The following is a 26,193-nucleotide window of genomic DNA, read 5'->3' as shown; positions in this document are numbered from 1 at the left end:
TTTAGCAACATGGATGGACCGAGAAATTATCATGCTAAGTGAAGTCAGCCATACAATGAGACACCAACATCAAATGCTTTCAGTGACAGGTGGAAACTGAAAAAAGGACAGATTGAACTTCTTTGCAGAACAGATACTGACTCACAGACATTGAAAAACTTATGGTTTCCAGAGGAGAAAGTCTGGGGTGTAGGGAGATGTGCTTGGGCTGTGGGATGGAAATCCTGTGAAATCAGATTGTGATGATCACTACACAACTACAGATGTGAAAAAAAAAATGAGTTTTAAGTGCAATGTGATTTTCAATTGAAAAAATAATATAAAGTGTCAAAAAAAAAACCCATAGGAAAAAAAAAGAATACCATGAAGGAAAATCATACTCATAATTAGGAGAATATCAATCATTGAAACCAACCCAGAATTCACACAAATGTTTGAGTTATCCCACTTTTTCAAAAAGTGAGAGACATGGAAGATTGAAAATTCACTCTAGTCATGCTTCATAGAAAACAGTGAGTAGAGAAATACACTGGATGAACTTAACAGTAGATTCAGCATTGTAAAAGAAAAGATAATGAACTTGAAGACAATAGGAACTATCCAAAATGAAATACACAGAGAAAAAAAATTTAAGGAATCACTTAAGTTATCACTTATTTGAGGGGTTAGTGAGCAAATGGACTAATATATGAGTAACTGGGGTCCTGAGGGATGGTGGGGGCAAGAAAAAAATAGCTGAAGAAATAATGGCTGAAAACTTTCCAAATAATGAAGACAGTAAACCCACAGATCCAAAAAACACTCCATGCAGAAGTAACAAGAAGAAAATTACATCAAGGCACATCATAATTAAATTATTCAAAACCAGTGATACAGAGAAAAATCTTAAAAGCAGCCAAATAAAAGTTAAAAAATTCATGAATGCAGGAACAAAGAAAAGGATGAGATCATATTTCTTGTCTGAAACACTGCAAGTAAGAAGAGACAGTGGACAACATCTTTAAAATACCAAAAGAGGGGGTTCCTGTTGTGGCTCAGCAGAAACCAATCTGACTAGTATCCATGAGGATGCTGGTTCGATCCCTGGCCTCATTCAGTGGGTTAAGGACCTGCCTTTGCCATGAGCTGTGGTATAGGTCTCAGATGCAGCTCGGATCTGGTGTGGCTGTGGCGTAGCCTAGCAGCTACAGCTCCACTTCAATCCCTAGTCTGGGAAGAACCTCCATATGCTGCGAGTGCAGCCCTAAAAAGACCAAAAAAGTAAAAAAATAATAAAATACCAAGAGAAAAAGTGTCTACCTAAAATTCAATACATCACACAACTATCTTGCAAAAATGAAAGCAAAATAAGGAAATTTTCATATCTTGAAAGAATTTCTCACAGATCCACATACAAGAAATTCTAGAGGGCATCCTTAAGGTTGGAAAAGGTTTTTTTCTAATTTTAATAAGATAAAATTCATTTAACATAAAATTCACTGTTTTTAACCATTTTACAGTATACAATTAAGTGGTTTTTAGTATTTTCACAATGTGTCACCACCACCATTATCTAATTTCAGAAATTTTCCATCACTCCAAAAAGAAACCCTATGCCTCCCAATGCACCTCTTTCTCCATTCCCTGCCAACCATTAAACTACTTTCTGCCTGTTCTGGACATTTCATCTTAGTGGAATCATACAATTATGACCATTTGTGTCTGGCTTCTTTCACTTAACATTTTCAAGGTTCATCCATGTTTTAAGATGCTTCATTACTCAATTCCTTTGTATGTATGAATACTCCATTGCACAGTGTATTAGTTGTGCATAATAGTCAGGCTGGATGGCTTAAACAACACATAAAATAACCACAGACTGGATGGCTTAAAGAACAAAAATTTATTTTCTCACAGTTCTGGAGGCTAGAAGTCCAGATTAAGGTGCTGTCAGGGTAGTTTATAGTGTGACCTCTCTTCCTGGCTCCTAGGCAGCTGCCTTTTCGCTCTGTCCTTGCATTACCTCTTCTCTTTGCATGCACAGAAAGAGAGAGAGTTCTGATGTCTCTTCCTCTTCTTAAAAAGATACTAATCCTATAGGATTAGGGTCCCACCCTTCTGACTTCTCTTAATTACCTCCTTAAAGGCCCTATCTTCAAACACAATCATATTGGGGGTTAGGGTTTCAACATATTGATTTTGAGGGGCACATAATTTAGTCAATAACATATGGATATACCACATTTTATTTATTCATTCATCAGCTGATAGATGTTCGGATTGGTTCCACTTTTTGGCTATTATGAGTAATGCTGCCATGAACACTGTGCAGTCCTTTTTTTTGTGGATATATTTTCATTTCTCTTGGTTATATACCCTTGAGTGGAATTGCTGGGTCATTAATTTTATGTTTAACTTTTTGAGAAACTGCCAGACTTTTTCTACAGTGGCTGTACCACTTTATATTCCCACCAGCAATGCATTATCCTTTTAAAAAATATATATAACCATCCTAGTGGATATGAAGTGGTATCTTATTGCGGTTTTGATTTTGATTTGATTTTCTTAATGAATAATGATGTTGAACATCTTTTCATGTGCTTATTGGCTATTTGTATATTATCTTTGGAGAAATGTCTCTTTGAGTTGTTTGCCTAGTTTTTAAATTGGGTTGTTTTTTCTTTTGTTTTTGAGTTGTATTCTTCATATATTGTGGATACTAGGTTCTTGTCAGGTGTCTGCTTTACATATATTTTCTCCTATTCCATAGGCTGTCTTTTCACTTTCTCAATAATGTCCTTTGATACACTCTGAAGTTTTTTATTTTGATGAAGTCATTTATCTATTTTTTGTTGTCGTTGTTTATGGTCTTTGTGTCATATCTAAGAATCCACTGCAAAATCCAAGCTCATGGAATTCCCATTGTGACTTAGCAAGTGAAGAACCTGACATAGTCTCTGAGGATGCGGGTTGGATCCCTGGCCTTGCAGTGGGTTAAGGATCCAGCATTGCTGCAAGCTGCAGCATAGGTTGCAAATGTGACTCTGATCCAGTGTTTCTGTGGTTTTAGTGTAGGCCTCAGCTGCAGCTCTGATTTGACCTGTAGCCTGGGAACTTCCATGTGCTGCAGGTATGCTTTAAAAAGAAAAAAAAAAAAATCCAAACTTATGAAGATTTACTCCAATGTTTCTTCTAAGAGTTTTATAGTTTTAGTTCTTAGTGTGTGCCTTTGATCCATTTTGAGTTGATATTTTGCATATGATGTGAAGTAAGGGTTCAGCTTCATTCTTTTCCATGTGGCTATTCAGTTGTCCCAGCACTATTTTTGGTTTTATATTAATTTTTTTTGAATGACATATAGTTGATTTAAAATATTCTGTAAGTTTCAGGTATACAACATATTGACTCACAGTTTTAAAAGGTTATACTCCATTTATAGTTATTATAAAATACTGGCTATATTCCCTGCCAGCACCATTTCTTAAAGAGACTATTCTTTCTGCATTGAATGGTCTTGGCATCTTTGTTGAAAATCCATTGGTCATAAATGTGTGGGTTTATTTCTGGACTTGTGATTCTATTCCATTGGTCCATATGTAGTCTTGTAGCAGTAATACACTGTTTTGATTACTGTAGGTTTGTATATGTTTTAAAACCAGAAAGTATGAACCCTCCAAACTTGTTCTTTTTCAGTTTTGCTTGATATTCAGAATACCTTGCATTTCTGTATGCATTTCAAGGTCAGCTTGTCCATTCCTACAAGAAAAGCATTTGGAATTTTGTCAAGATTGCACTTAACCGGTAGATGTATTTAGGGAGTATCACCATCTTAACAATATTAGGTCATCCATTTCTTTAGGCCTTCTCTGTTTTCTTTCAGTAATGTTTTGTAGTGTGTGGTGTATAAGTCTTATACTGTCTTGGTTTATTTTACTCCTAAGTATTTTATTCTTTTTGATACTATTCCGAATGAATTATTTCCTTCATTTCATTTTTGATTGTTCATTAATAGAAGCTGGAAGAATTTTGAGAAGCATGGTAGAGTAGACATAAATTACCTTGAACAGACTTAGGAGGAATCTGGATTTGGAGAATGTTGTAGTGGAGAGCTCATAAGGAAAAGAGAAACATGTTATTCGAAACTGGAATAAGGGAGATGCTTGTTATTTTGTGTAGAAATAGCTTAGTGAAATGGTTTTCTGTGGTCATGTGGAAAGGAGGACTTTTTTTTCAAACTTTTTTTAAAATTATAGTTGATTTACAATATTGTGCCAATTTCTACTATATAGCAGAGTGATTCAGTTATACATTTATATGCATTTTTAAAAAACTTTTTGGGCACGCCTGCAACATATTAAGTTCCTGGGCCAGAGAATGAATCAAAGCCACAGCTGTGACCAACGCCACAGCTGCAGCAACGCCTGATCCTTTGACCCTCTGTGTTGGGCTCAGGATTGAACCTGCGCCTCTGCAGTGCCCAAGCTGCTGCAGTCGGATTCTTAACACACTGCACCACAAAATACATTCTTTTTTGTATTTTATTTCATCATGATCTATCCTAAGAAACTGGATATAGTACCCTATGCTATACAGTAAGACCTTGCTCTTTATCCTTTCTAAATGTAATAGTTTGCATCTACGAACCCCAAATTTCCAGTCCATCTTTCCATCCTTCTCCATCCCCACCCCTGCCCTAGCAACCGTAAGTCTGTTCTCTATGTTCCATGGGTCTGTTTCCATTTTGTAGACAGGTTGATTTGTGTCATATTTTATATTCCCTATATGTGATATCATATGATGTTTGTATTTCTCTTTCTGACTTCTTTCACTTAGTATGATAACCTATAGTTGCATCCATGTTGTCGTGAATGGCATTATTTCATTCTTTTTTATGGCTGAGTAGTATTCCATTGTATATGTGCATCATATATTCTTAATCCATTTATCTGTTGATGGACATTTAGACTGTTTCCATGTCTTGGCTATTGTGAATAGTGCTGCGTGAACACAGGGGTGTATGTATCTTTTTGAATTATAGATTTGTCTGGATATATGCCCAGGAGTAGGACTGATGGATCATATGGTAATTCTATTTTGAGTTTTCTGAGGAACCTCTATACTGTTTTCCATAGTGGTTGCACCAACTTATATTCCCACCAACAGTGTAAGGGTTTTTCTTTTCTCCACATCCTCTCCAGCATTTGTTATTTGTTGACTTTTAAATGAGGGCCATTCTGACTGGTGTGAGGTAGTACTTTATTGCTTCATTGTAGTTTTTATTTGCATTTTTCTAATAATTAGTGATGATGAGCATATGCCTACTGGCCATCCATGCGTCTTCTTTGGACAAATGTCTGTTTAGGTCTTCTGCCCACTTTTCAATTGGGTTTTTTGTTGTTGAGTTGTAGGAGTTGTTTGTATATTTTGGAGATTAAGCCCTTGTTGGTTGCATCATTTGCAAATATTTTCTCCCTTTCTATAGGTTGTTTTTTCTTTCTTTCTTGTTTCCTTTGCTATGCAAAAGCTTGTAAGTTTGATTAGGTCCCGTCTCTTTATTTTTGTTTTTATCTCTATTGCCTTGGGAGACTGACCTGATAAAACATTTGTAAGATTTATTTATTTATTTATTTTTGTCTTTTTGCCATTTCTTGGGCCACTCCCGTGGCCTATGGAGGTTCCCAGGCTAGGGGTCAAATTGGAGCTGTAGCCACCGTCCTACGCCAGAGCCACAGCTGTGACCAACGCCACAGCTGCAGCAACGCCTGATCCTTTGACCCTCTGTGTTGGGCTCAGGATTGAACCTGCGCCTCTGCAGTGCCCAAGCACTGAGACCCACACCACAGCTCATGGCAAAGCCGGATCGTTAACCCACTGAGCAAGGGCAGGGACTGAACCTGCAACCTCATGGTTCCTAGTCGGATTCGTTAACCACTGTGCCATGACAGGAACTCCTAAAACATTTATAAGATTTATGTCAGAGAATATTTTGCCTGTGTTATCTTCTGGAACTTTTACAGTGTCATGTCTTATGTTTAAGTCCTAAAGCCATTTTGCGTTTATTTTTGTGTATGGTGTGATGGTGTGTTTTAACTTTGCTGTCCAGCTTTCCCAGCATCACTTGCCGAAGAGACTATATTTTTCCCATTTTATATTCTTGTCTCCTTTGTCAAAGATTAATTGGCCATATGCATAGGGGGTTATTTCTGGCTCTATATTCTGTTTCATTGATCCATATAGCTGTTTTTTTTTTTTTTTTTAAACCAATACCACACTGTTTTGATTACTATAGCTTTTTAGTATTATCTGAAGTCTAGGAGAGTTATATCTCCTGCTTTTTCCCCACCCTCAGGATTGTTTTGGAAATTCTGGGTCTTCTGTGATTCCATATAAATTTTTGGGTGATTTGTTCTAGTTCTTTGAAAACTGTCATGGGTACTTTGATAAGGATGGCATTAAATCTGTAAATTGCTTTGAGTAGCCATTTAAACAATATTAATTCTTCCAATTCCAGAGCATGGGATGTCTTTCTATTGCTTTGAATCATCTTTAATTTCCTTTATTAATGTTTTATAGTTCTCAGAGTATAAGTCTTTCACCTCCTTGGTCAGGTTCCTAGGTATTTAGTTTTTGGTGTGATTTTAAAAGGTATTTTTTGTTACATTCCCTTTCTGATACTTCATTGTTATATAGAGAAATACAATCAATTTCTGAATGTTAATCTTATATCCTGCTACTTTGATGAATTTATTGGATCTGTGTGGGATCCTTAGGGTTTTCTATATATAGTATCATGTCATCTGCGTATATACAGTGCCAGTTTTACATCTTCCCTTCCAATATGGAATACCTTTTGTTTATTTTTCTTGTCTGACTGCTGTAGCTAGGACTTCCAGTACTATGTTGAATAGAAGTGATGCGAGTGAGCATCCTTGTCTTGTACCGTATTTTAGTGGGAATTCTTACAGCTTTTCTCTGTTGAGTATTAATATTGGCTGTGGGTTTGTCATAAATTGCTTTTATTATGCTGAGATATGTTCCCTCTTTACCCCTTTGGTAAGAGTTTTTATCGTGAGTGGATGTTGGATTTTGTCAGATGCTTTTTCTGCATCTATTGAGATGACTGTGTAGTTTTTTACTTTTCTTTTGTTAATGTGGTGTATTTCATTGATTGATTTCTGTATGTTGAGCCATCCTTGTGAGCTTGGGATGAATCTCACTTGGTTGTGGTGTATGGTCTTTTTTATGTGTTGTTGGATTTAGTTTGCTAGAATTTTGTTAAGGATTTCTGCATTTATATTCATCAAAGATATTGGCCTGTAATTTTCTTTTTTGGTGGTATCTTTGTCTGGTTTTGGTATTAGGGTGATGGTGGCTTCACAGAATGTCTTTGAGAATATTCCCTCCTCTTCATTCTTTTGGAAGAGTTTGAGAAGTATCAATATAAATTCTTCTTTGTATGTTTGGTAGAATTTGCCTGTGAAGCCATCTGGTCCTAGACTTTTGTGTATAGGGTTTTGTTGTTGTTACATATTCTATTTCATTTCTAGTGACTGGTTTGTTCAAACTACTTATTTCTTTTTGACTCTTGTTAGTGGGCTCTGTATTTCAAGAAAGTTGTCCATTTCTTCTAGGTTGTCAAATTTGTTGATATATAATTTTTCATGGTATTCTTATGTTTTTTTTTTTTTTTTTGTATTTCTGCTGTTTCAGTTGAGATTTCTCCTTTTTCACTTATTTTATTTGGGTTCTCTCACTTTTCTTCTTGGCTAGCCTGGCCAGAGGTTTGTCAATTTTTTTTTTTTTTTTTGTCTTTTTAGGGCTGTACTCATGGCAGATGGAGGTTCCCAGGCTGGGAGCTGAATCAGAGCTGTAGCTGCTGGCCTATACCCAGCCGTAGCAACTCTGGATCTGAGCCATGTCTGCAACCTACACCACAGCTCACAACAATACCAGATCCTTAACCCTCTGAGCAAGCCAGGGGTGGAACCCATGTCCTCATGGGTGCTAGTCAGATTTGTTTCCACTGAGCCATGAGAGGAACTCCACTTTTGTTTACACTTTCAAAAAACAACTCTTGGTTTTATTGATTTTTTTTCTTATTTTCTTAATCTCTATTTTATTTATTCCCTCTTTGATTTTTAAAAAAATTTCCTTCCTTCTGCTAATTTTGTGTTGTTTGTTCTTTTTCTAATTCTTTTAGATGGTATGTTAGGTTTTTGTTTGTTTGTTTATTTTTGTCTTTTTAGGGCCACACCCGTGGCATATGGAGGTCCCAGGCTAGGGGTCTACACCACAGCTCATGGCAACACTGGCTGCCAGCCTACACCACAGCTCATGGCAACACTGGCTCCTTAACCCACTGAGTGATGCCAGGGATCGAATCCACAACCTCATGGTTCCTAGTCGGATTTGTTTCTGCTGTTCCACAATGGGAACTCCTGTTAGGTTGTTTTTTTGAGATTTTTCTTGTTTTTTGAAGAAGGCCGGTATCTAAGAACTGCTTGTGCTGCATCCAATAGATTTTGTATTGTGTTGTCATTGTCATTTATCTCAACAAGGTATTTTTAAATTTCCTTTTGATGTCCTCATTGACTCATTGGTTTTTTTTTTTTTTTTTTTTTTTTTTTAGTAGCATATTGCTTAGTATACATGTAGTCTTTTTCTTCTTTTTTTTCCTGTGGTTGATTTCTAGGTTCATGCCATGGTGATCAGAGAAGATACTTGAAATAATTTCTATATTCTTAAAATTTTTTGAGGCTTGTTTTGTGCCCTAGTATGTGGTCAATCCTAGAGAATGTTCTGTGTGCACTTGAAAAGATGTAATATCCTGAAAATATCAATTAAGTCTAACTGTTCTATTGTGTCATTTAGAATCTCTGTTGCCTTATTGATTTTCTGTCTGGAAGGTCTGTTCATTGATGTGAGTGGGGTGTTAGTCTCCTCTTTTTATTGTATTTCCTTCGATTTCTCCCTTTATGTTTCTTAGTATTAGTTTTATGTATTTAGATGCTTCTATATTATGTGCAAATGTGTGGATGAGTGTAAAATCCTCTTCTTGTATTGATCTTTTTATGATTATATAGTATCCTTTATCTTTCTTTATTGATTTTGTTTTTAAAGTCTATTTGGTCTGATATGAATATTGCAACTCCTGGTTTCCTTTCCTTTCTGTTTGCATGAATTTTCTTTTTCCATCCCCTCACTTTCAGTCTATGTGTGTCCTAAGGAGAGTCTCTTGTAGGCAGCATATTGTAGCCTCTTGTTTTTTATCCAGTCTGTCACTCTCTATCTTTTGACTGGAATATGCAGCCCATTGACATTTAAGTTATTGATACTTGTTTTACAGTTGCTTCTATGTTTCTTCTTTGTCCCTTTCTTTTTCTTTCTGTGGTTTTATGAGTTCCTTTTATTTTATGCTTCTGTTCTCTTCTTTGTAGTTTTTGTGACTCTATTGAATGTTTTTTTTTGGTTTGTGGTTGCCCTGTTTTTCAAGTATGTTAATCCCCTCCTATATCTGCTTGCTTTAGACTGATAGTCATATAGCCTCAAACACATTTTTTAAAGAGTCTATATTTTCTTATTCTTTTTTCCCACCTTTTATGATTTTGATGACCTTTTTTACATCTTCATGTTGATCCTTGTGCCCTTCCTTGTGTTTATCATCACATGGAAAGTAAAACTTTTATGTGATCATCTTGGTTTTATAGCTTGGGAAATTTCTAATCAAAATGTTAAAGGTGATGCCTGATTTTTTTTTTCTTGCTGTTTATAATAAAACACAAGATGAGAGAGATAAATTGAGGGAAAAACTATTAGAGAAAGAAACCAGGACTTTATGGTTTTGACAACTCTCTAGCTGGTAAAAGATTCTATTTGAAAGACCTACAAAATTCTACTTCCAGGAAGCAGCCTGTTAAAATTACTTAGCTGCAAACATGTGCTACCTTTCATGAAAAAGGAATGATGACTTAAGAGGGTGAACCCAGAGCTCAGAGGGCAGAAGAGACAGCTGAGATGATTATTCCAGGCCTGGAAACTTAATATTAAAATATCCCAATATTTTCACAGCTGGATTTCAAAATTGCCATGGAGCCTTTTTTACTCCCCCTCCCCCCACCCCAGCGTTTTAACTGGAGTGTCTATAGTAGTTATCCTTTCCCTGGCCCACTATTCTCTATAAGTAGAATGACTGGATTATATAGTTAGAGGTTTATATATCTCTGTATATAACCTTTAGTTTCACAGGTCTGTAGATGAAAAGGAATTGTGCCCCAGCAACTTCATTTAATGTCTTATATCCAGAAACTTCGTACCAGGACCAGATTCAAAATCTTTGGAATTGATGCTATAATGGAATGATTCTCTTGGAAACCTTTGAAGGGAGTTGAATATATTTTGCATGTTGGAGCACATGCATCATTGGGGGCCAGTGGAAAACTGTAGTGGACAAATTCTAAGGTGTCCCCCACAATGATTCTCACCTCTTGATGGTCACACCTTTATGTAATCCCCTCCCTTTGAGAGTGGATAGGACTTAAGACTTGCTTTAGAGCAATACATGATGGTAAAAGTGACAGGATATCACTCCCATGATTATGTTATACAAGTGTCTGTCTTGCTAGCAGATTAGCTCTCAGTCTTTCTTGGTGGCTTTGAAGAAGAAAGCTACCATGACTACTATAGCTATAAGAAACAGGACTTTTCCAAGAACACAAAAAAGGGGAAATGGACCCTTTCCTAGTTAAGTCTCTACATGAGAACCCAGCCCTGGCCAACACCTTAACTGTAGCCTTGTGAGATCTTAAGGACTAACTAGCTGTTCCTGAACTTCTGAACCACAAATCTGTGAAAACAATATATTTGCATTGTTGGAAGCTGCTAAGTTTATGGTAATTTTTTGTGCAACATAGAAAACCAATATAAACAATTCTTATGAAGTGAAATATACATTTAACTGTATATCCAACCATTCCACTCCTAGAAATTTGCCAAGAGAAAAGGAAATATATGTCCAAAAAATTCTTGAACACTAGTGTTCATAACAGCATTGATAATCCAAAAATGGAAACAATCCAAATGCTCATCAAGAGAAAAATGGAGAAATGAAGTTGTGGAACAATGGAATACTACTCAGCAATAAAAGGAATAAATTATTCCTTTATTCACCCAGAGAATGACATGGGTGGCTCTCAGAATGATCATGCTGAGTAAAAGAAGCTGACAGAAGGAAGAGTATAAGTACTACATGATTCCATTTAGGCAGATAAGCTGTCACTTGGGAAGAGTGGGTTGGCAGGGACAAGAGGGAGGAATTAGAGTCATGAACTTTTCAGGGTAATGGATATGTTCGCTATTATTAACTGTCTCATGGTTTCATGGCTGTATATATTAGTTCTGCTTATCAAATTTATACACTTGAAATATGTATGTATATCAGTTATTTTTCAATAAAGCAGTTTTTAAAATGTATTTGTGACTTGCATGTTTTTTTTTCTCACAAATAATTATATTCAAAGTCTATCTAGTCATCATAGACTAGGCCTTCCTTGTTAATCACCCACTCATTCCCAAGTATCCCAGATATTTTCCAAATAGCTGTTAGTTTCTATGAGAAATAGAAATGTGATTCTTTGGAGTTCACATTGTGGCTCAGTGGGTTAAGGACCCAACATGTCTCTATGAGGATGTGGGTTTGATTCCTGGCCATGCTCAGTGGGTTGAGGATATGAGGATATGGTGTTCCTGCAGGCTTCAATGTGGGTCACGGATGTGGCTTGGATCCGGTGTTCCTATGGCTGTGGTATAGGCTAGCAGTTGCAGCTCCAATTCAACTCTTAGCCTGGGAACTTCCATGTGCCTCAGGTGCCTTCATAAAAGGAAAGAAAAAAAATGTGATTCTTTTGTACTAATGAGGCATATAATCTAATACAATGGTTAGAGTTGGAAAATCATAAACAATTTTTTATATTGTTTTCACAAGGAGCCTTACCAGAAGCACATCCCTCCCAATGACTACGTGTCAGCTGCTCCATACAGCTTAGGACCTTGCTCCACACATCATCAAACACATAAGCAAGGACATCTTCTTTCATGCAGTAAAATGGAGCAATGGGTGGGTACCCTAATTTCTGTTTCTCTGTAGTTGCTTCTGATTTTTTTCCATGAAACCCCTCTTCCCTGTAACAGAAGCAAGAGAGAAAGACTTCATGGTTATTCTTCACCACTGTCTTTTGTCCTGCTTAAGAGTGTCATTTGTCGTACTCTCAGCTCCGCCAGGCATATGTTACACATGTATTAAGTTGCCTTGTGAACTAAGGGACTTCTCAAAAGAGGCGACTCTGCCTTTCCATTTTTACCCCCATCCCTCCTCACCACCACTACCCCCACCACCACCAAAAAATAGAACAAGAAAAAGAAGACTGAGAATCACTGTACTTTTTCTAGCTTTAAACAGATAGGAGTTGTCAATTAAGCAACAAAGCAAGCTATGACAATTAAGCACATAGAAATAATCTTTTTGTTGTAATTGGATTACACTTAGATTAATATTAATGCAACATTTAATGATGTGCGTGTAACTCTGACCATGCTACATAATTATTTGAAGTAATGATTCATTAAGGAAATAGTCCACATTGATTATCAAAATTAGTATACTTTTTCTAATCCGAATAAAGATTTGGAATTTGGCTGTAAAGGAAAAAGAGGAAAGCCCAACAGTACAGGAAGCTACTCTGAGGCTCTGCCAGAGACCGTGTATCTATAACTCAGAAACTCCCAGTTAGCCAAGTCTGTCTCTTCTCTGACAATGAGTGCCAATAGCCCCAGATTTCTGGAGGAAGAAAGTTTAGCTGCTAGATGTGCTTACTTATGACAAATGTGTTATAAACTAAAGCAAATTCTGGAACTGGCTTGGGGTGAAGAGAAGTATCTTCCAGCTTCTATAGTGAAACTTACTCCTAGGGCAACAAAGGTCTCAAGACTTAAATAGGAAACTATAAACAGGAAAAAAGGATGCTAACAGGTTTAAGCAGAGCAACCAGACTCTCTTTGCTTCTCCTCTCCCACAGAAGACCTGGCCTGGCATTAAGTGGCAGAGGAGGCTGATTAATATTAATTATATTTCAACTCATATTTCTTTTTAGAAGAGATAACACAGTCATACAATGAAAATTCAAATTGTACAGAAGGAAATGTATGTATGTAAAAAAGAAGTTTCCTACATCTCTGTCCCCATCCCCAGAATCAAACATACATAGGTCCAGGGATATGGTTACATTATACACTATACTGCACCTTGCTCTTCTAATTATTAATGATCCCTACCAATACATATAAATCTGCCTCTTTTAAAAAATAACTGCAGAGTATTCCCCTGGATATACTATAATATATTTAACCAGTATTGACCAACCAGCCTTTTGGTCTTATAATCAATACTGCAATTAATATCCTTGTATGGATCTTCCTTGACTTATGTATTGGGTTACAGCCTAATAAACCCATCATAAGTTGAAAATATCATAAAGTCAAAAATGCAGTCAGGAGTTCCCACTGTGGCGCAATGGGGTCAGCAGTGTCTCTGCAGCATCAGGATGCAAGCTGAAATCTGGCCCAGCACAGTGGATTAAAGGATCTGGTGTTGCTTCAACTCTGGTGTAGGCTGCAACTGTGGCGTGGATCTGATCCCTGGCCCAGGAACTCCACATGCTGTGGGGCAGCTGAAAAAGAAAAAAAAATCCATTTAATACACCTCACCTACTGAACATTATAACTTAGTCTAGTCTTCCTTAAATGTGTTCAGAATACTTACATTACCCTACAGTTGGGCAGAATTATCTGACACAAAAACTATTTTATAATAAAGTGTTGAATATCTCATTGTCATTTTTGCAAAGTGAAAAGCAGTGGTTGAATGGGTGCAGAATGGTTCTAAGTGTATTGGTGGTTTACTCTAGTGACTGCGTGGCTGACTGGGAGCTGTGGCTTGCTGCCACTGCCCAGCACCATGAGAGAGTATCATACTGCATATTGCTAGCCCAGGAAAAGATCAAAATTCAGAGTAGAGTTGCTACTGAATATATGTCACTTCTGTCCATTGCAAAATTAAAAAATTGTAAGTTGAACTGTCTTAAGTTAGGGACCATATATATGTGGGTATTATATGTAGGGTAAATTCCTATAAATAGAATTATTGAGTCAAAGGATATGTGCATTTCAATTTATAGGAGTTCCTGTGGTGGCTCAGCAGAAATGAATCTGACTAGTATCCATGAGGATGCAGGTTCAATCCCTGGCCTTACACAGTGGGTTAAGGATCTGGCATTGCCAGGAGCTGTGGTGTAGGTCACAGATGTGGCTTGGATCCTGGTTGCTGTGGCTGTTGTGTAGGCTGGTGGCCACAGTTCTGATTCGACCCTTAGCCTGGGAACCTCCATGTGCCATAGGTGCAGCCCTAAAAATACAACAACAGAAAAAATTTTTTAAAATTTAAAAAAATAAAGAGGTGGTATAATTCTCCAATAGTTAAAATAATATGCTTGTTTTCTCATTCAAGGAATTATCAAGCTTCCTTATCTTTCGTTCTTTGCTAGTCTGACAGATAAAATAATATCTCGTTATAGTTTAAATTTACATCTCTGGTAGTAAATGAATTTCACTCATTTATTTAAAATCCCTTTTTTTGTTTTTTGTTTTTTGTTTTTTTTTGTCTTTTTAGGGCCACACCCACGGCATGTGGAAATTCCCAGGCTAGGGGTTGAATCAGAGCTATAGCTGCCAGCCTACACCACATCTACATCACAGCTCACAACATCACCAGATCCTTAACCCACTGAGCGAGGCCAGGGATATAACCTGCATTCCTCATGGATACTAGTTGGGTTTGTTACCACTGAGCCACGATGGGAACTCCAAAGTCCACTTTCTTATAATGTGAACAATTCATGTTCTTTGACTGTTTTGTCCTTAATCCTTTCCTCACTGATACACATATTAAGGAAATTAAGCCTTTGTGTATATATAGACTGCAAGTATTTTTGCCAGTTTGTCATTTGTCTTTTGACTTTATAAGTTCTTCTATCCAGAAGTTTCAGTTTATGTAGTTATTTTTAAGAATTTCTTTCTTTTCTTTTTGGGCTCCCCTCGGCATATGGAGTTCCCAGTCTAGGGATCACATGTGTGCCTCAGTTGCAATCTATGCTGCACTTGCAGCAGTTCAGATCCTTTAAGCCACTGTGCTGGGCCAGGGATCCTGACACTGCAGAGACACTGCTAATCCTCTTGCACCACAGTGGGAACTCCAAGAATTTCTTAAATGATTTGTAGACTTTGTGCTATAGTTTGAAAGGCCTTCCCTATTCCCCCATTTTTTTTTTTAAAGCAATCTTTCACATCGTATTTTCTTCCAAACTTATATGATCTCATTTGTCACATCTCAATGTCAGTATCTCAGTGGTATCTCTAAAAGTCTTGGGTTTACTATTAGGAAAGGAGAAGAGATGCCCCAAGGACACCTATGAGACACTAATATCCCATTTTAAATTAGTTACATCAGCTTTATCTTTTTATAAGCTAAAATGAAGGGAAAAGACCTTGAAGGAAAAGGGGAGAGAAAATAGGGATAATGTGATCTGGGCCAGATGAAGTGAAAGGAAAGGGGAAAATCTCTGGAAAACCAAAAGAACATACTTAACGATTCTTTTGGAACAATGGGCTAACTCAGTGATGCTATATGTATAGAAATCTAGGTTATGTTACCTGACCCTAGGACTGTGTACATTAAGCACGTGAGTAAGATGGCTCAATAGGAAGTATGATGGGAAGCAGAAAAGTCCAGAATCATGTGACACTAAATAGACCTAACCACAGCCTCACTGCTTCAAATGAAATTCTCATTTCTAGATGTGCTACTGTGACTATGAATTCTGAACTTTTAAGGGCTTAGAGGAATAGTTTAAGATGTTAATGTTTCAGAAAAGTAGCATGGAATAGTGAAGAAAGCATTGAATTTAGAATTAGATGAATAAAATTTAGCTTTACCTCAGACAAATCATTTAACTACTCTGATTCTGACCTATCCTGTAAAGAGGGTTAAAAATATCTGTCACAGGGCTATTGTCAGAATACGATGAGAAAATGTAAATATTATTAATTATAAAGTCTCTGCCAAGTATAATGTTTTATGTAAATTGTATATATCATTTTCAGGCAGGACCTATGTAAACAAAATTCACACCTTTTTGACTCTTTAAAATTTCCACAAGTTACTGGTGATAATTTACAAAGAACAAAATCAAATTCTGTGGAGAAAAAAATTCATTCATGTTAAAATGTTTAATCTCAGGAAGAGGCAAATGACATGCACAGGAAGAAAATACACAAGGAAATATGGTATGTGGAAGCAAAAGAAATTTAAATCACCTGAGTACATGAACTGAGAAATAATAGAAAATAAATAACAGAAATTGACATAAATCTAATTATAGGTCATACTGGTGATATACTTTAGAAAAAAATAAATGTTAATATACAAAATAGGAGGAGAGTAAAAAGTTTAAAAGACATAATACTCACATATCTGTGTGATCGAATGCTAGATATTCCTCTATTACTCCTTCAGAAAAGATTATACAGTCTTCCTCTTCTCTTTCCGTGGAACACAAGCTAGGGGATTTGGCAATGGAAGACCCTTTAGGAGCATAAGAAGATGAAAAATGTAACTTCTTTCCCCTAATACCAAATCTAGAAGAGGAAAAAAAGAAAATATTAATTATACACAACATAAACAGTTTGCCAGCAACTAAGTCACACAAGTTTCAGCTCAAAGTCCTTTGCCCTGGTGACACCTTCCCCGGCTGCTCAAATCTTAATACCTATTATTTCTCAGAAGGGGAATAAACACCATTAGCCATTCTCACCTCCATTTCAAACCAAACTTATCTACCAGGGGACCTCTAGCAATGACTGAAACAGAGGAATAGATCACATCATGAAGATGTGACCTCATGATGCTGAAAGGAAGATAATATAACTTAGTACAGTGGTAAAGAAAATATGACTGTGGATGGCCCTACCAGTAGAAGAATTGAAAGAGCACATTTCCATGGTTTTGGAGAGCTTCAGAAAGATCTTTATATCTAAAAACGCTGGATTTGTAATTGGCTTGAACAAGCTCTTGCATTTAGGATAGTTGTAAAAAAAAATCAAAATGAAAGCAAAAGCTATAATTTATAATGAATGACATGAAGGAGGAGGGCTTAAGACCATACCATGTCACTTCCATGATTTTTTAAAATTGTGGTAAACTAAATAACATTAAATGCACCATCATAACCATTTTAAACTGTACAGTTCAATAGTGTTAAGAATATTCACATTATTGTACAACAGATCTTTTGATTTTCTTATCTTGCAAATCTGAAACTGATAACCATTAAACACTAATTGCTCCTTCCCCTTCCTCTCCTCCCTTGCAACCACTCTTCTACTTTCTGTTTCTGACCTTTGTGACTGGCTTATTTCATTCATCATAATGTCTTTGAAGTTCATCCATATCATGGCATGTGATGGGACTTCATTCTATGGTATTTCATTGTATGTATGCACCACATTTTCTTTAACCACTCATCTGTTGATGGACATTTGGGTTGTTTCCACCTCTTGGCTATTGTCAGTAATGCTGCAGTGAATATGGGTGTGCAAATATCTTTCTGAGATCCTGCTTAGAATTTTTTTGGATGTATACTCTGGAGTGAGATTGCTGGATCATATGGTAATTCTATTTTTAATTTTTTAAGGAACTTCCATACTGTTTTCCTTAATGGTTGCACCATTTTACATTCCCACCAACAGTATACAAAGGTTCCAATTTTTTCTCTACCTCTCTGCCAGCAGTTTTTATTTTCTGTAATAGGTATTAAGATTTGAGCAGCCCGGGAAGGTGTCACCAGGGCAAGGGACTTTGAGCTGAAACTTGTGCCTTTCTGCTGGGTATGAGGTGATATTTAATTGTGGGTTTTATTTGCATTCCTCTTGTGATTAATGATGTTGAACACCTTTTCATATACTTATTGGCTATTTATTTTCATTGAGAATTGCCTATGCTCTAGTCCTTTGTCCACTTTTATTTTATTTATTTATTTTTTTGCTTTTTTTTTTTTTAGGGCTTCACATGTGGCATATGGAAGTTCCCAGGCTAGGGACAGAATTGGAGCTGCAGCTGCTGGCCTATACCACAGCCACAGCAACATAGGGTCTGAGCCTCATCTGTGATCTGTGCTCCAGCTCATGGCAACAACCCAATGAGCGAGGCCCAGGATCAAACCCACGTCCTCATAGATACTAGTCAGGTTTGTTACCACTGAGCCACAATGGGAACTCCCTTTGTCCATTTTTTTTTTTTTTTTTTTTTGCTTTTTAGGGCCGTACTTGCGGCACATGGAGGTTCCCAGGCTAGTGGTCAAATCAGAGCTACAGCTGCCGGCTTGCCCCACAGCCACAGCAACGCAGGATCCAAGCCAAGTCTGCGACCTACACCACAGATCACTGCAACGCTGGATCCTTTACTCACTGAGCGAGGCCAGGGATCAAACCTGCAACCTCGTGGTTACTAGTTGGGTTCTTTAACCACTGAACCACGAGGGAAACACCAATTGGAGCTGTATGTAGCCGCCAGCCTACTTGACAGCCACAGCAATGCCAGATCTGAGCCGCATCTGCAACCTACACCACTGCTCATGGCAACCCCAGATCCTTAACACTGAGGGAGCCCAGAGATGGAACCTGCAACCTCATGGTTCCTAGTCGGAACAGGAACTCCCCTTTGTCCATTTTTAATCTGGGTTATTTTTGTTGTTGTTGTAGTTCTAGAAGTCCCGTATACATTCTAGATGTTAACCCCTTAGCAGATAATGTGATCTGCAAATATTCTCTCCCATTCTACAAGCTGCCTTTTTACTCTGATGATTGTTTCTTTTGATGCACAAAATTTTTAAATTTGATGTCCTATTTGTCTGTTTTATTTTTGTTGCCTAAGCACTTGGTGTCCTATTCAATAAATCATGGCCAAATCCAATATCCTGAAGCTTTCCACCTATACTTTAATCTAGGAGTTTCAGTAGTTTTAGGTCTTAGGTTTAGGTCTTTATAATCCATTTTGGGTTAATTTCTGTATATGGTATAAGGTAAAGGTCCCACAACATTCTTTTGCATGTGGATATCAAGTTTTCCCAGCACCATCTATTAAAGAGATTGCCCTTTCCCACTATTTAGTCTTGGCATCCTTGATGAAAATCATTTAGTAATATACACAAAGGTTTATTTCCGAGCTCTCTGGGGTTTTTTTGGCCGTGTTTGCAGCATGCAGAAGTTCCTGGGCCATGGATCAAACCTGCATCACTGTAGCAACCTGAGCTGCAGCAGTAACAATGCCAGATCCTTAACCTGCTGAGTCACCAGAGGACTCCTCTATTCTCTTAATGATTTTTAAGGGTTATAATTCTGCATGTAGTCATAAACTTTAGCAACTTATTAGATATTATAGTTAATTTTGTTGAGCTATATATTTAAATTAAGGGTGGATAAGCTCCTTAAGCTAACTGAAGCAGGAGACTGCATAGTTTTTGTTTGTTTGTTTTTTCAAATGGAAATGTCCTCAAACTCATCTGTTCAGGGGTCTTTTCTAGCCTGTGTTTTCTCCTTATGTTGTCATCATCTTCTATTGTTAAAAGTTCCTGGAATTCCATTTGGACCTAGACACTAATATTTGTTTTGATTGATAATATTGTTTTTGCAACCATAATATCAATTAATTCATTTTCATGGAGTTTGTTGTCATATAAATACGGTGTTTTAATTTAATTTTTTAAAAAGTTGAATGCTATGTTCTAGGCAGTGTGCTAGGTGTTAGAGATACAAAGAAGAGATTGTATTTTTGTGTTGTTTATTGTACTACTTTCCTCTGGCCCAAGAATTCCTCAGGAATGGAAACTAGACCAAATAACTTATTTAAATAGATTTGAATAAAGCAATAATGTTTTACTTTGCGGTCTGATGAAATTACTACAAGCCCAAAAAGGCATCAGTAGTATTAGTACAACTCTTAGAAGGTATCAAATAAGTAAAACTACAATCTTAGGGAAAAAAGCAAAGGAATAATTTCAAAATGAATTAAATCCATGCCATTGTAGCACAGAATTACGGGTCAGCATAGGGTTGGTTTTTTTCATTTGTTTGTTTTTTATGGCTGCACTTGTGGCATACAGAGGTTCCCAGGATGAGGGGCTGAATCAGAGCTGCAGCTGCTGGCCTATATGGCAGTCACAGCAATACCAGATCTGAGCTGCATCTATGAATGACATGGGCTTGTTGCAACGCTGAATCCTTAACCCACTGAGCAAGGCCAGGGATCGAACCCTTATCCTCACAGACACTATGTCGGGTTTGTAACCTGCTACATAGGTTTTTAAAATAATCCTATTTGTGTTTATTTTGCTACTGTTTAAAGAGTTTGAGATGTTCAAAGAATTAGCCACTTTAGCTAATGTGCTAATTACCGACTTTAAGCTAATAAACTAACAGCAGTTTAACTTCCATAAAGAAATTAAGTTTTAATTAGTATCATGTTTCAGAAAAATCATTTTCAAAATTTTTTTCAAAAATTTTTATTTATTTATTTATTTATTTATTTATTTATTTACTTACTTATTTATTGTCTTTTTGCTTTTTCTAGTACCTCTCCCACGGCATATGGAGGTTCCCAGGCTAGGGGTCCAATCGGAGCTGTAGCCACCGGCCTACGCCAGAGCCAGAGCAACACGGGATCCGAGCCGTGTCTGCAACCTACACCACAGCTCACGGCAACACTGGATCCTTAACCCACTGAGCGAGGCCAGGGACCGAACCCGCAACCTCATGGTTCCTAGTCAGATTCGTTAGCCACTGCGCCATGACGGGAACTCCCTAAAAAATTTTAGTCTGTTTCTTAGATTTCTGTTTAAACCAGTCTATCTACACATTTATTCCAAGAGGGAAGTATCTGTATTTATAGATAGACATAGATATAAATATATATAGATCAGAATAACCCTTCAGTCCTCAAGAATGTCGTGCTTTTTGACAAAAAAATTAAGTAACAAAATTCTAATATGCATAAAGACTACAATCTTACAGAATTTGCTGTGCTTTACTAAATTCCAAAAAGTAGGAAGAAGTACCCTTAGTATAACTGGTAGAATATAATACTTGCATATTAGACTATATAGATATTTATATATTAGAATACTTACATTGTAGAATCTCTTTCTTGAGATAGCGTTGCCTCATGTGAAGCTGAAACAGCAGAAGGGGATCTAGGATACAGCCTATAACCTTCACTTGGAGTGATTATCTGCCTACCCAGAATCCTTTAAAATGAAGAACACAAAGAGATAATTAAGCACCTTCACCTGGCATAATACAAGATGTAGGTGTTCTTAGAGCAAATTTGATGGCTCTACAGAGAAGTCCAGTATATACTTAGTTCATTACTGATTAAGAATGATTCTTGAGGAAATGTGAATCCAGAGCCTTTTTAAAGTTATATCTCTCTTCTGTAGAATGGAAACAGAAAAGATAAAGCCACAGTTCCCCCCAACCTCCAAAAAATACAAGGAAACCGGGCAAACACTTATAATTTTCCCTCCATTCTCTGTAACAGTCTTCACTAAAACTGCCAAAATGGGTGAAAGGCAGGCCAAATTAGTGAAAACTGAATTAATTTCTGAAGAACATGAAGCTTGGGAAGTTTCCTGGTGGTCTAGTGGTTAGGACTTGGTGCTTTCTGGGAGCTGAGATCCCACATCAAGCCACTGCACGCCATGGGATAATCAGAACAAAAAAAATACGAAGCATTATAAATTTTAAGCTTGTGTAGCACATGTACTATTGTGGTTTCTAAAGGAAGCTTCCTAATAGCTTATGTCTGCTCTCAAGTATACATATATAAGAATTTACTTGTAGGAGTTCCCATCGTGGCGCAGTGGTTAACGAATCCAACTAGGAACCATGAGGTTGCGGGTTCAGTCCCTGCCCTTGCTCAGTGGGTTAACGATCCGGCGTTGCCGTGAGCTGTGGTGTAGGTTGCAGACGCGGCTCGGATCCGGAGTTGCTGTGGCTCTGGCGTAGGCCGGTGGCTACAGCTCCGATTCAACCCCTAGCCTGGGAACCTCCATATGCCGCAGGAGCGGCCCAAGAAATAGCAAAAAAAAAAAAAAAAAAAAAAAGAATTTACTTGTAGACAAGGGTGTAATCAAATACATTTTCTAACCCTCTTGTTCAAAAGAAAGGCTCCGGACAGCCACAGTACATGGATCACAGCTGCTGGTATAGAAATTGTATTACTCAATTAGACAACATATTGGTAGTTATGAAAACTGAGAAACTTGCATCAACATGAGTTTTCTATCAACTGAGGCTTTCCGCTGCATAACCTTATTTATACAAAACTATGTCCTTATAAAAATTTCAGAATACAAGCTTTTTTGGAAATCTCCTTATCAAGTTTTAGTATTAGCTATGAATATACAAGAGCTCCAATACCTGAGGTGAGGAAAGCTACATGTCCACTGTTGGCACTCTTCTTGTAGACTCTTAGTATGTACACTCAACTTCTGCTCATACAAGAGTTCATCAATGGCTGTGAACATTGCCTGTACTTTTTCAGTGGCATTTTGATCAAGTTCCTAGAAGAAATTATCACCCCAAAATATTTAGGTGAGCTTCAATCTCTGTTAAAAATCACTAAGATTGAAAGCAATCAGATTTTGTTCTGTTTTCAATATTTAATCCATTTGTGTGAAAGAAAAGTTGCTAGTGAGTTTTCAGATCTTAAAATATTCAAATGGCCTCCCTATTTAAAAAATATTTGTAGAAATATCTGTTTTTAAAGTAAAATTTTCATCATAAAAATCCAGTTAAGTATAAAGAAAAAATAAAAATTGCCAATAATTCTACCACTCAAAGATAGTGATTGTTTTTATAGTTGCTTGCTCCAGTATTTTTTTATAGTTTAAGGTAGAAATTACTTTGTAGTCTGTATTTTTCACTTGACCATTTAGGCTAAATCTATGCCCTATAATCCATCTGTTAGCAGCAGCCAAAGAGATGACTATAAAATGTGAATCTGATCATGTTATCTGATATTCTGCTTACTCTCTACTTCATCTGTTTTTATGTGCCCTTTGACATTCTGGTGGAAGAAAAGTTACACCTTCTTTTAAAAGTATAAGATGAGAAATATGTATTTTATCTGTAACAATGAAAGCTTCTATCTAATAAAAAAGGTAGATAGAGAGTTTAACTTTAAAGACTCAACACAATACAGTTTTAAAAATTTCTCACTTATTGTTTTCAAGCCTGGGAGATGACGTTGAACTTTCCTAGTATCGGTGAAATTTTTTTGTGTCTTTTTAAAAGGGCCACACCCACGGCACATAGAGGTTCCCAGGCTAGGGGTCAAACTGGAGCTATAGCTGCTGGCCTACACCACAGTCACAGCAACACCAGATCCTTAATCCACTGAGTGAGGCCAGGGATCGAACCTGCGTCCTTATGGATACTAATCAGATTCGTTTCTCCTGAGCCACAATGGGAACTCCTGAAATTTGTTATTTTTACTTTTAAACATTTATCAGTTTATATTCCATTCATGTCAACTTTCTTTGCTGACATTTGGCTGTTAAATTTTTCACCCCTTAATTTTGAACATTTGAGTGTCATTCCATTTTTGATGTTTCTTTAAATAGCATGTAGTTGGATTTTCAAAATCCAGTTTCAGAGTCTCTGTCTTTTATTTGTAGCTAAGTTTTATCCATTCATAATTATTGTAATGTACAGTATTTGGACTTAGTCCTACCATTTATTTTGTGTTTTCTATTTAACTCTCTTTTTCTTTTTCTTGTGTTTTTAAATTCATTCTTTTCCTTCTTTTTTTTTTTTTTTTTGACTTTTCTAGGGCCACACCCATGGCATATGGAGGTTCCCAGGCTAGGGGTTGAATCGGAGCTGTAGCTGCCAACCTACGCGAGAGCCACAGCAACAAAGGATCTGAGCTGCGTTTGCAACCTACACAACAGCTCGAGGCAACAACAGATCCTTAACCCACTGAGTGAGGCCAGGGATTGAACCCACAACCTCATGGTTCCTAGTCGGATTTGTTAACCACTGAGTCACAACAGGAACTGTCTTTTCCTTCTGTTAGAGTGATTTTCCCTATAAATTTGAAAGTTATTCATTATTTTTATATTCTTTTAGTAATACTTAAAATTCTGGGAGTTCCCGTCATGTCTCAGTGGTTGTGAGCCATGAGGTTGTGGGTTCAATCCCTGGCCTTGCTCAGCGGGTTAAGGATCTGGTGTGCTGTGAGCTGTGGTGTAAGTTGCAGACACAGCTCGGATCCCACATTGCTGTGGCTCTGATGTAGACCGGCAGCTACAGCTCTGATTGGACCCCTAGCCTGGGAACCTCCATGTGCCGCGGAGTGGCCCTAGAAAAGGCAAAAAATAAAAATAAAAAAATAATAATAAAATGCTGGCATCCACATACCCTTATTTTCCTAACAAAGTTTGAAGTTTTTCAGGATTTCTGTCCTCCACTGAAACAAAGAACTCAGATCATTTTGCAATATATATATAAATCAAACTATTTTGTACACCTCAAAGTAATACAATGTTTTATGTCAATTATATCTCAATTTTTAAAAGAAAAAAGATATGAGATACACTGTGAGGATACAATACCAGAACTTGATGACTGATTCAGTGCAAGAGGTGGTTATAAAGATGAATCCAAGCCTTCCATTCTGGATTATAGGTTGCTGCTAGTAATGTGAACATTCATCAAATAAACTCAATCTTTACATGAATAGATCTCTACTAATTAACCAGTCTCTATCATATCTTTTACTCTTTCTATTTGTATCTAATTTTTTGACTTAGCATTATATGTGTGTGTGTCTTCTCAGGGCCACACCCATGGCATATGGAGGTTCCCAGGCTAGGGGTCAAATCAGAGCTGTAGCCACCAGCCTACATCACAGCCATAGCAACTCGGGATCGGAGCTGCATTTGTGACCTGCACCACAGCTCATGGCATGCCAGATCTTTAACCCTGAGAGTGAGACCAGGGATCAAACCCTCATCCTCATAGATCCTAGTCAGATTCGTTTCTGCTGAACCACGATGGGAACTCCTGTATCACACATTTTTAAAGCAGGAGAGGCAAGCACTTAGGACTTCTCAGGAAACACATTTTTACTAGTGTTTTTTGAGGTTTAGGACCATGTGGACAGTGAAATAAATCTTAAAATATTATTAAATAATACTAAAAAGGTGAAATATAATAAGGCAGAATGGAATTTAAAATATAGTGATCACTCATAATGGTTATTACTTTGTGTAATTTTTTTTGTCTTCTATATTGAGTACCCACACTGGATCACAATATCAACTACATGCGTTAGTGTGAGTTGCAGTTTAAAAAATTTGAAGTCACTTTCCAGTCTAAATCTTACCCCCTTCAGTTTATAGAATTAATGACAGGAACAGATAGGGATATGGGGGCTTGGACATCTTTCCCCACTTTAACAATAAATGACAATCCAATTATGTAAAACCAAAAAAATTTTATAAGGAAATTGATTATGCTTTAACTTCCTTCTAAGCATCTTCCATGAGCTATTTATTTTGAATTTTAGTATTAGTGTTGTTTTGAATACATAAAGTTATGGTTATTTGTTTTAGTAACTACTTAGATTTACCAATATGCTTTGCCAATTACTTTTGCTTTTTATATCCCATTCCTTCCTTCTGGCTTTTTTTTTCTTCTTGTCCAATCTGTCCTTTAATAGTTCTTTCAATGAGTATATTGAATGGGAAACTCTTGTAGCATAAATGTTTTAAATGTCTTTGTCTTGCCTTTACTATTAAATGATAGTGTATCACATATAATCATTAAGATAGAAATATATCATTCACTTTTTCCATAGCAGTTTAAAGATATAATATCATTATCATCTGGCTTTTTTTTTTTTCCTTTTTTGGCTACACCCATGGCACATGGAAGTTCCCAGGCCAGAGACTGCATCTGAGCTGCAGCTGTGACCTACACCACAGCTGGGGCAACATGGATCCTTAAGCCACTGGACTGGGCTGACATTTATTGGTAATTGTGAGCAAT

The 26,193-nt window shown here is 37.0% G+C and overlaps 2 protein-coding genes across 6 annotated transcripts in view; one reads left to right on the top strand and one right to left on the bottom strand.

Annotated features, from left to right (window-relative positions):
• The window catches only part of FAM149B1 (family with sequence similarity 149 member B1), a 72,738-nt gene that overhangs the window by 23,293 nt on the left and 23,252 nt on the right, over positions 1–26,193 (bottom strand). For 3 of the 5 annotated variants that reach the window (XM_047760716.1, XM_047760720.1, XM_047760718.1), the window contains exons 4-7: positions 22,558–22,700; positions 21,267–21,383; positions 16,555–16,722; positions 11,969–12,156 (exon numbers count right to left, since the gene is read on the bottom strand). In XM_047760716.1, coding sequence (XP_047616672.1) covers positions 11,969–12,156; positions 16,555–16,722; positions 21,267–21,383; positions 22,558–22,700 — 616 coding nt within the window. The remainder of the gene's footprint in view (positions 1–11,968; positions 12,157–16,554; positions 16,723–21,266; positions 21,384–22,557; positions 22,701–26,193) is intronic. The other 2 variants (XM_047760719.1, XM_047760717.1) reach the window with 1 other exon arrangement.
• DNAJC9 (DnaJ heat shock protein family (Hsp40) member C9) overlaps positions 1–26,193 on the top strand; it is a 78,462-nt gene that overhangs the window by 31,947 nt on the left and 20,322 nt on the right. The gene's annotated exons all lie outside the window — the stretch shown is intronic.

Source organism: Phacochoerus africanus, chromosome 15 (genome assembly GCF_016906955.1).
Source record: "Phacochoerus africanus isolate WHEZ1 chromosome 15, ROS_Pafr_v1, whole genome shotgun sequence".
Taxonomy (NCBI): domain Eukaryota; kingdom Metazoa; phylum Chordata; class Mammalia; order Artiodactyla; family Suidae; genus Phacochoerus; species Phacochoerus africanus.
This window is presented reverse-complemented; position numbering and strand designations above follow the sequence as displayed.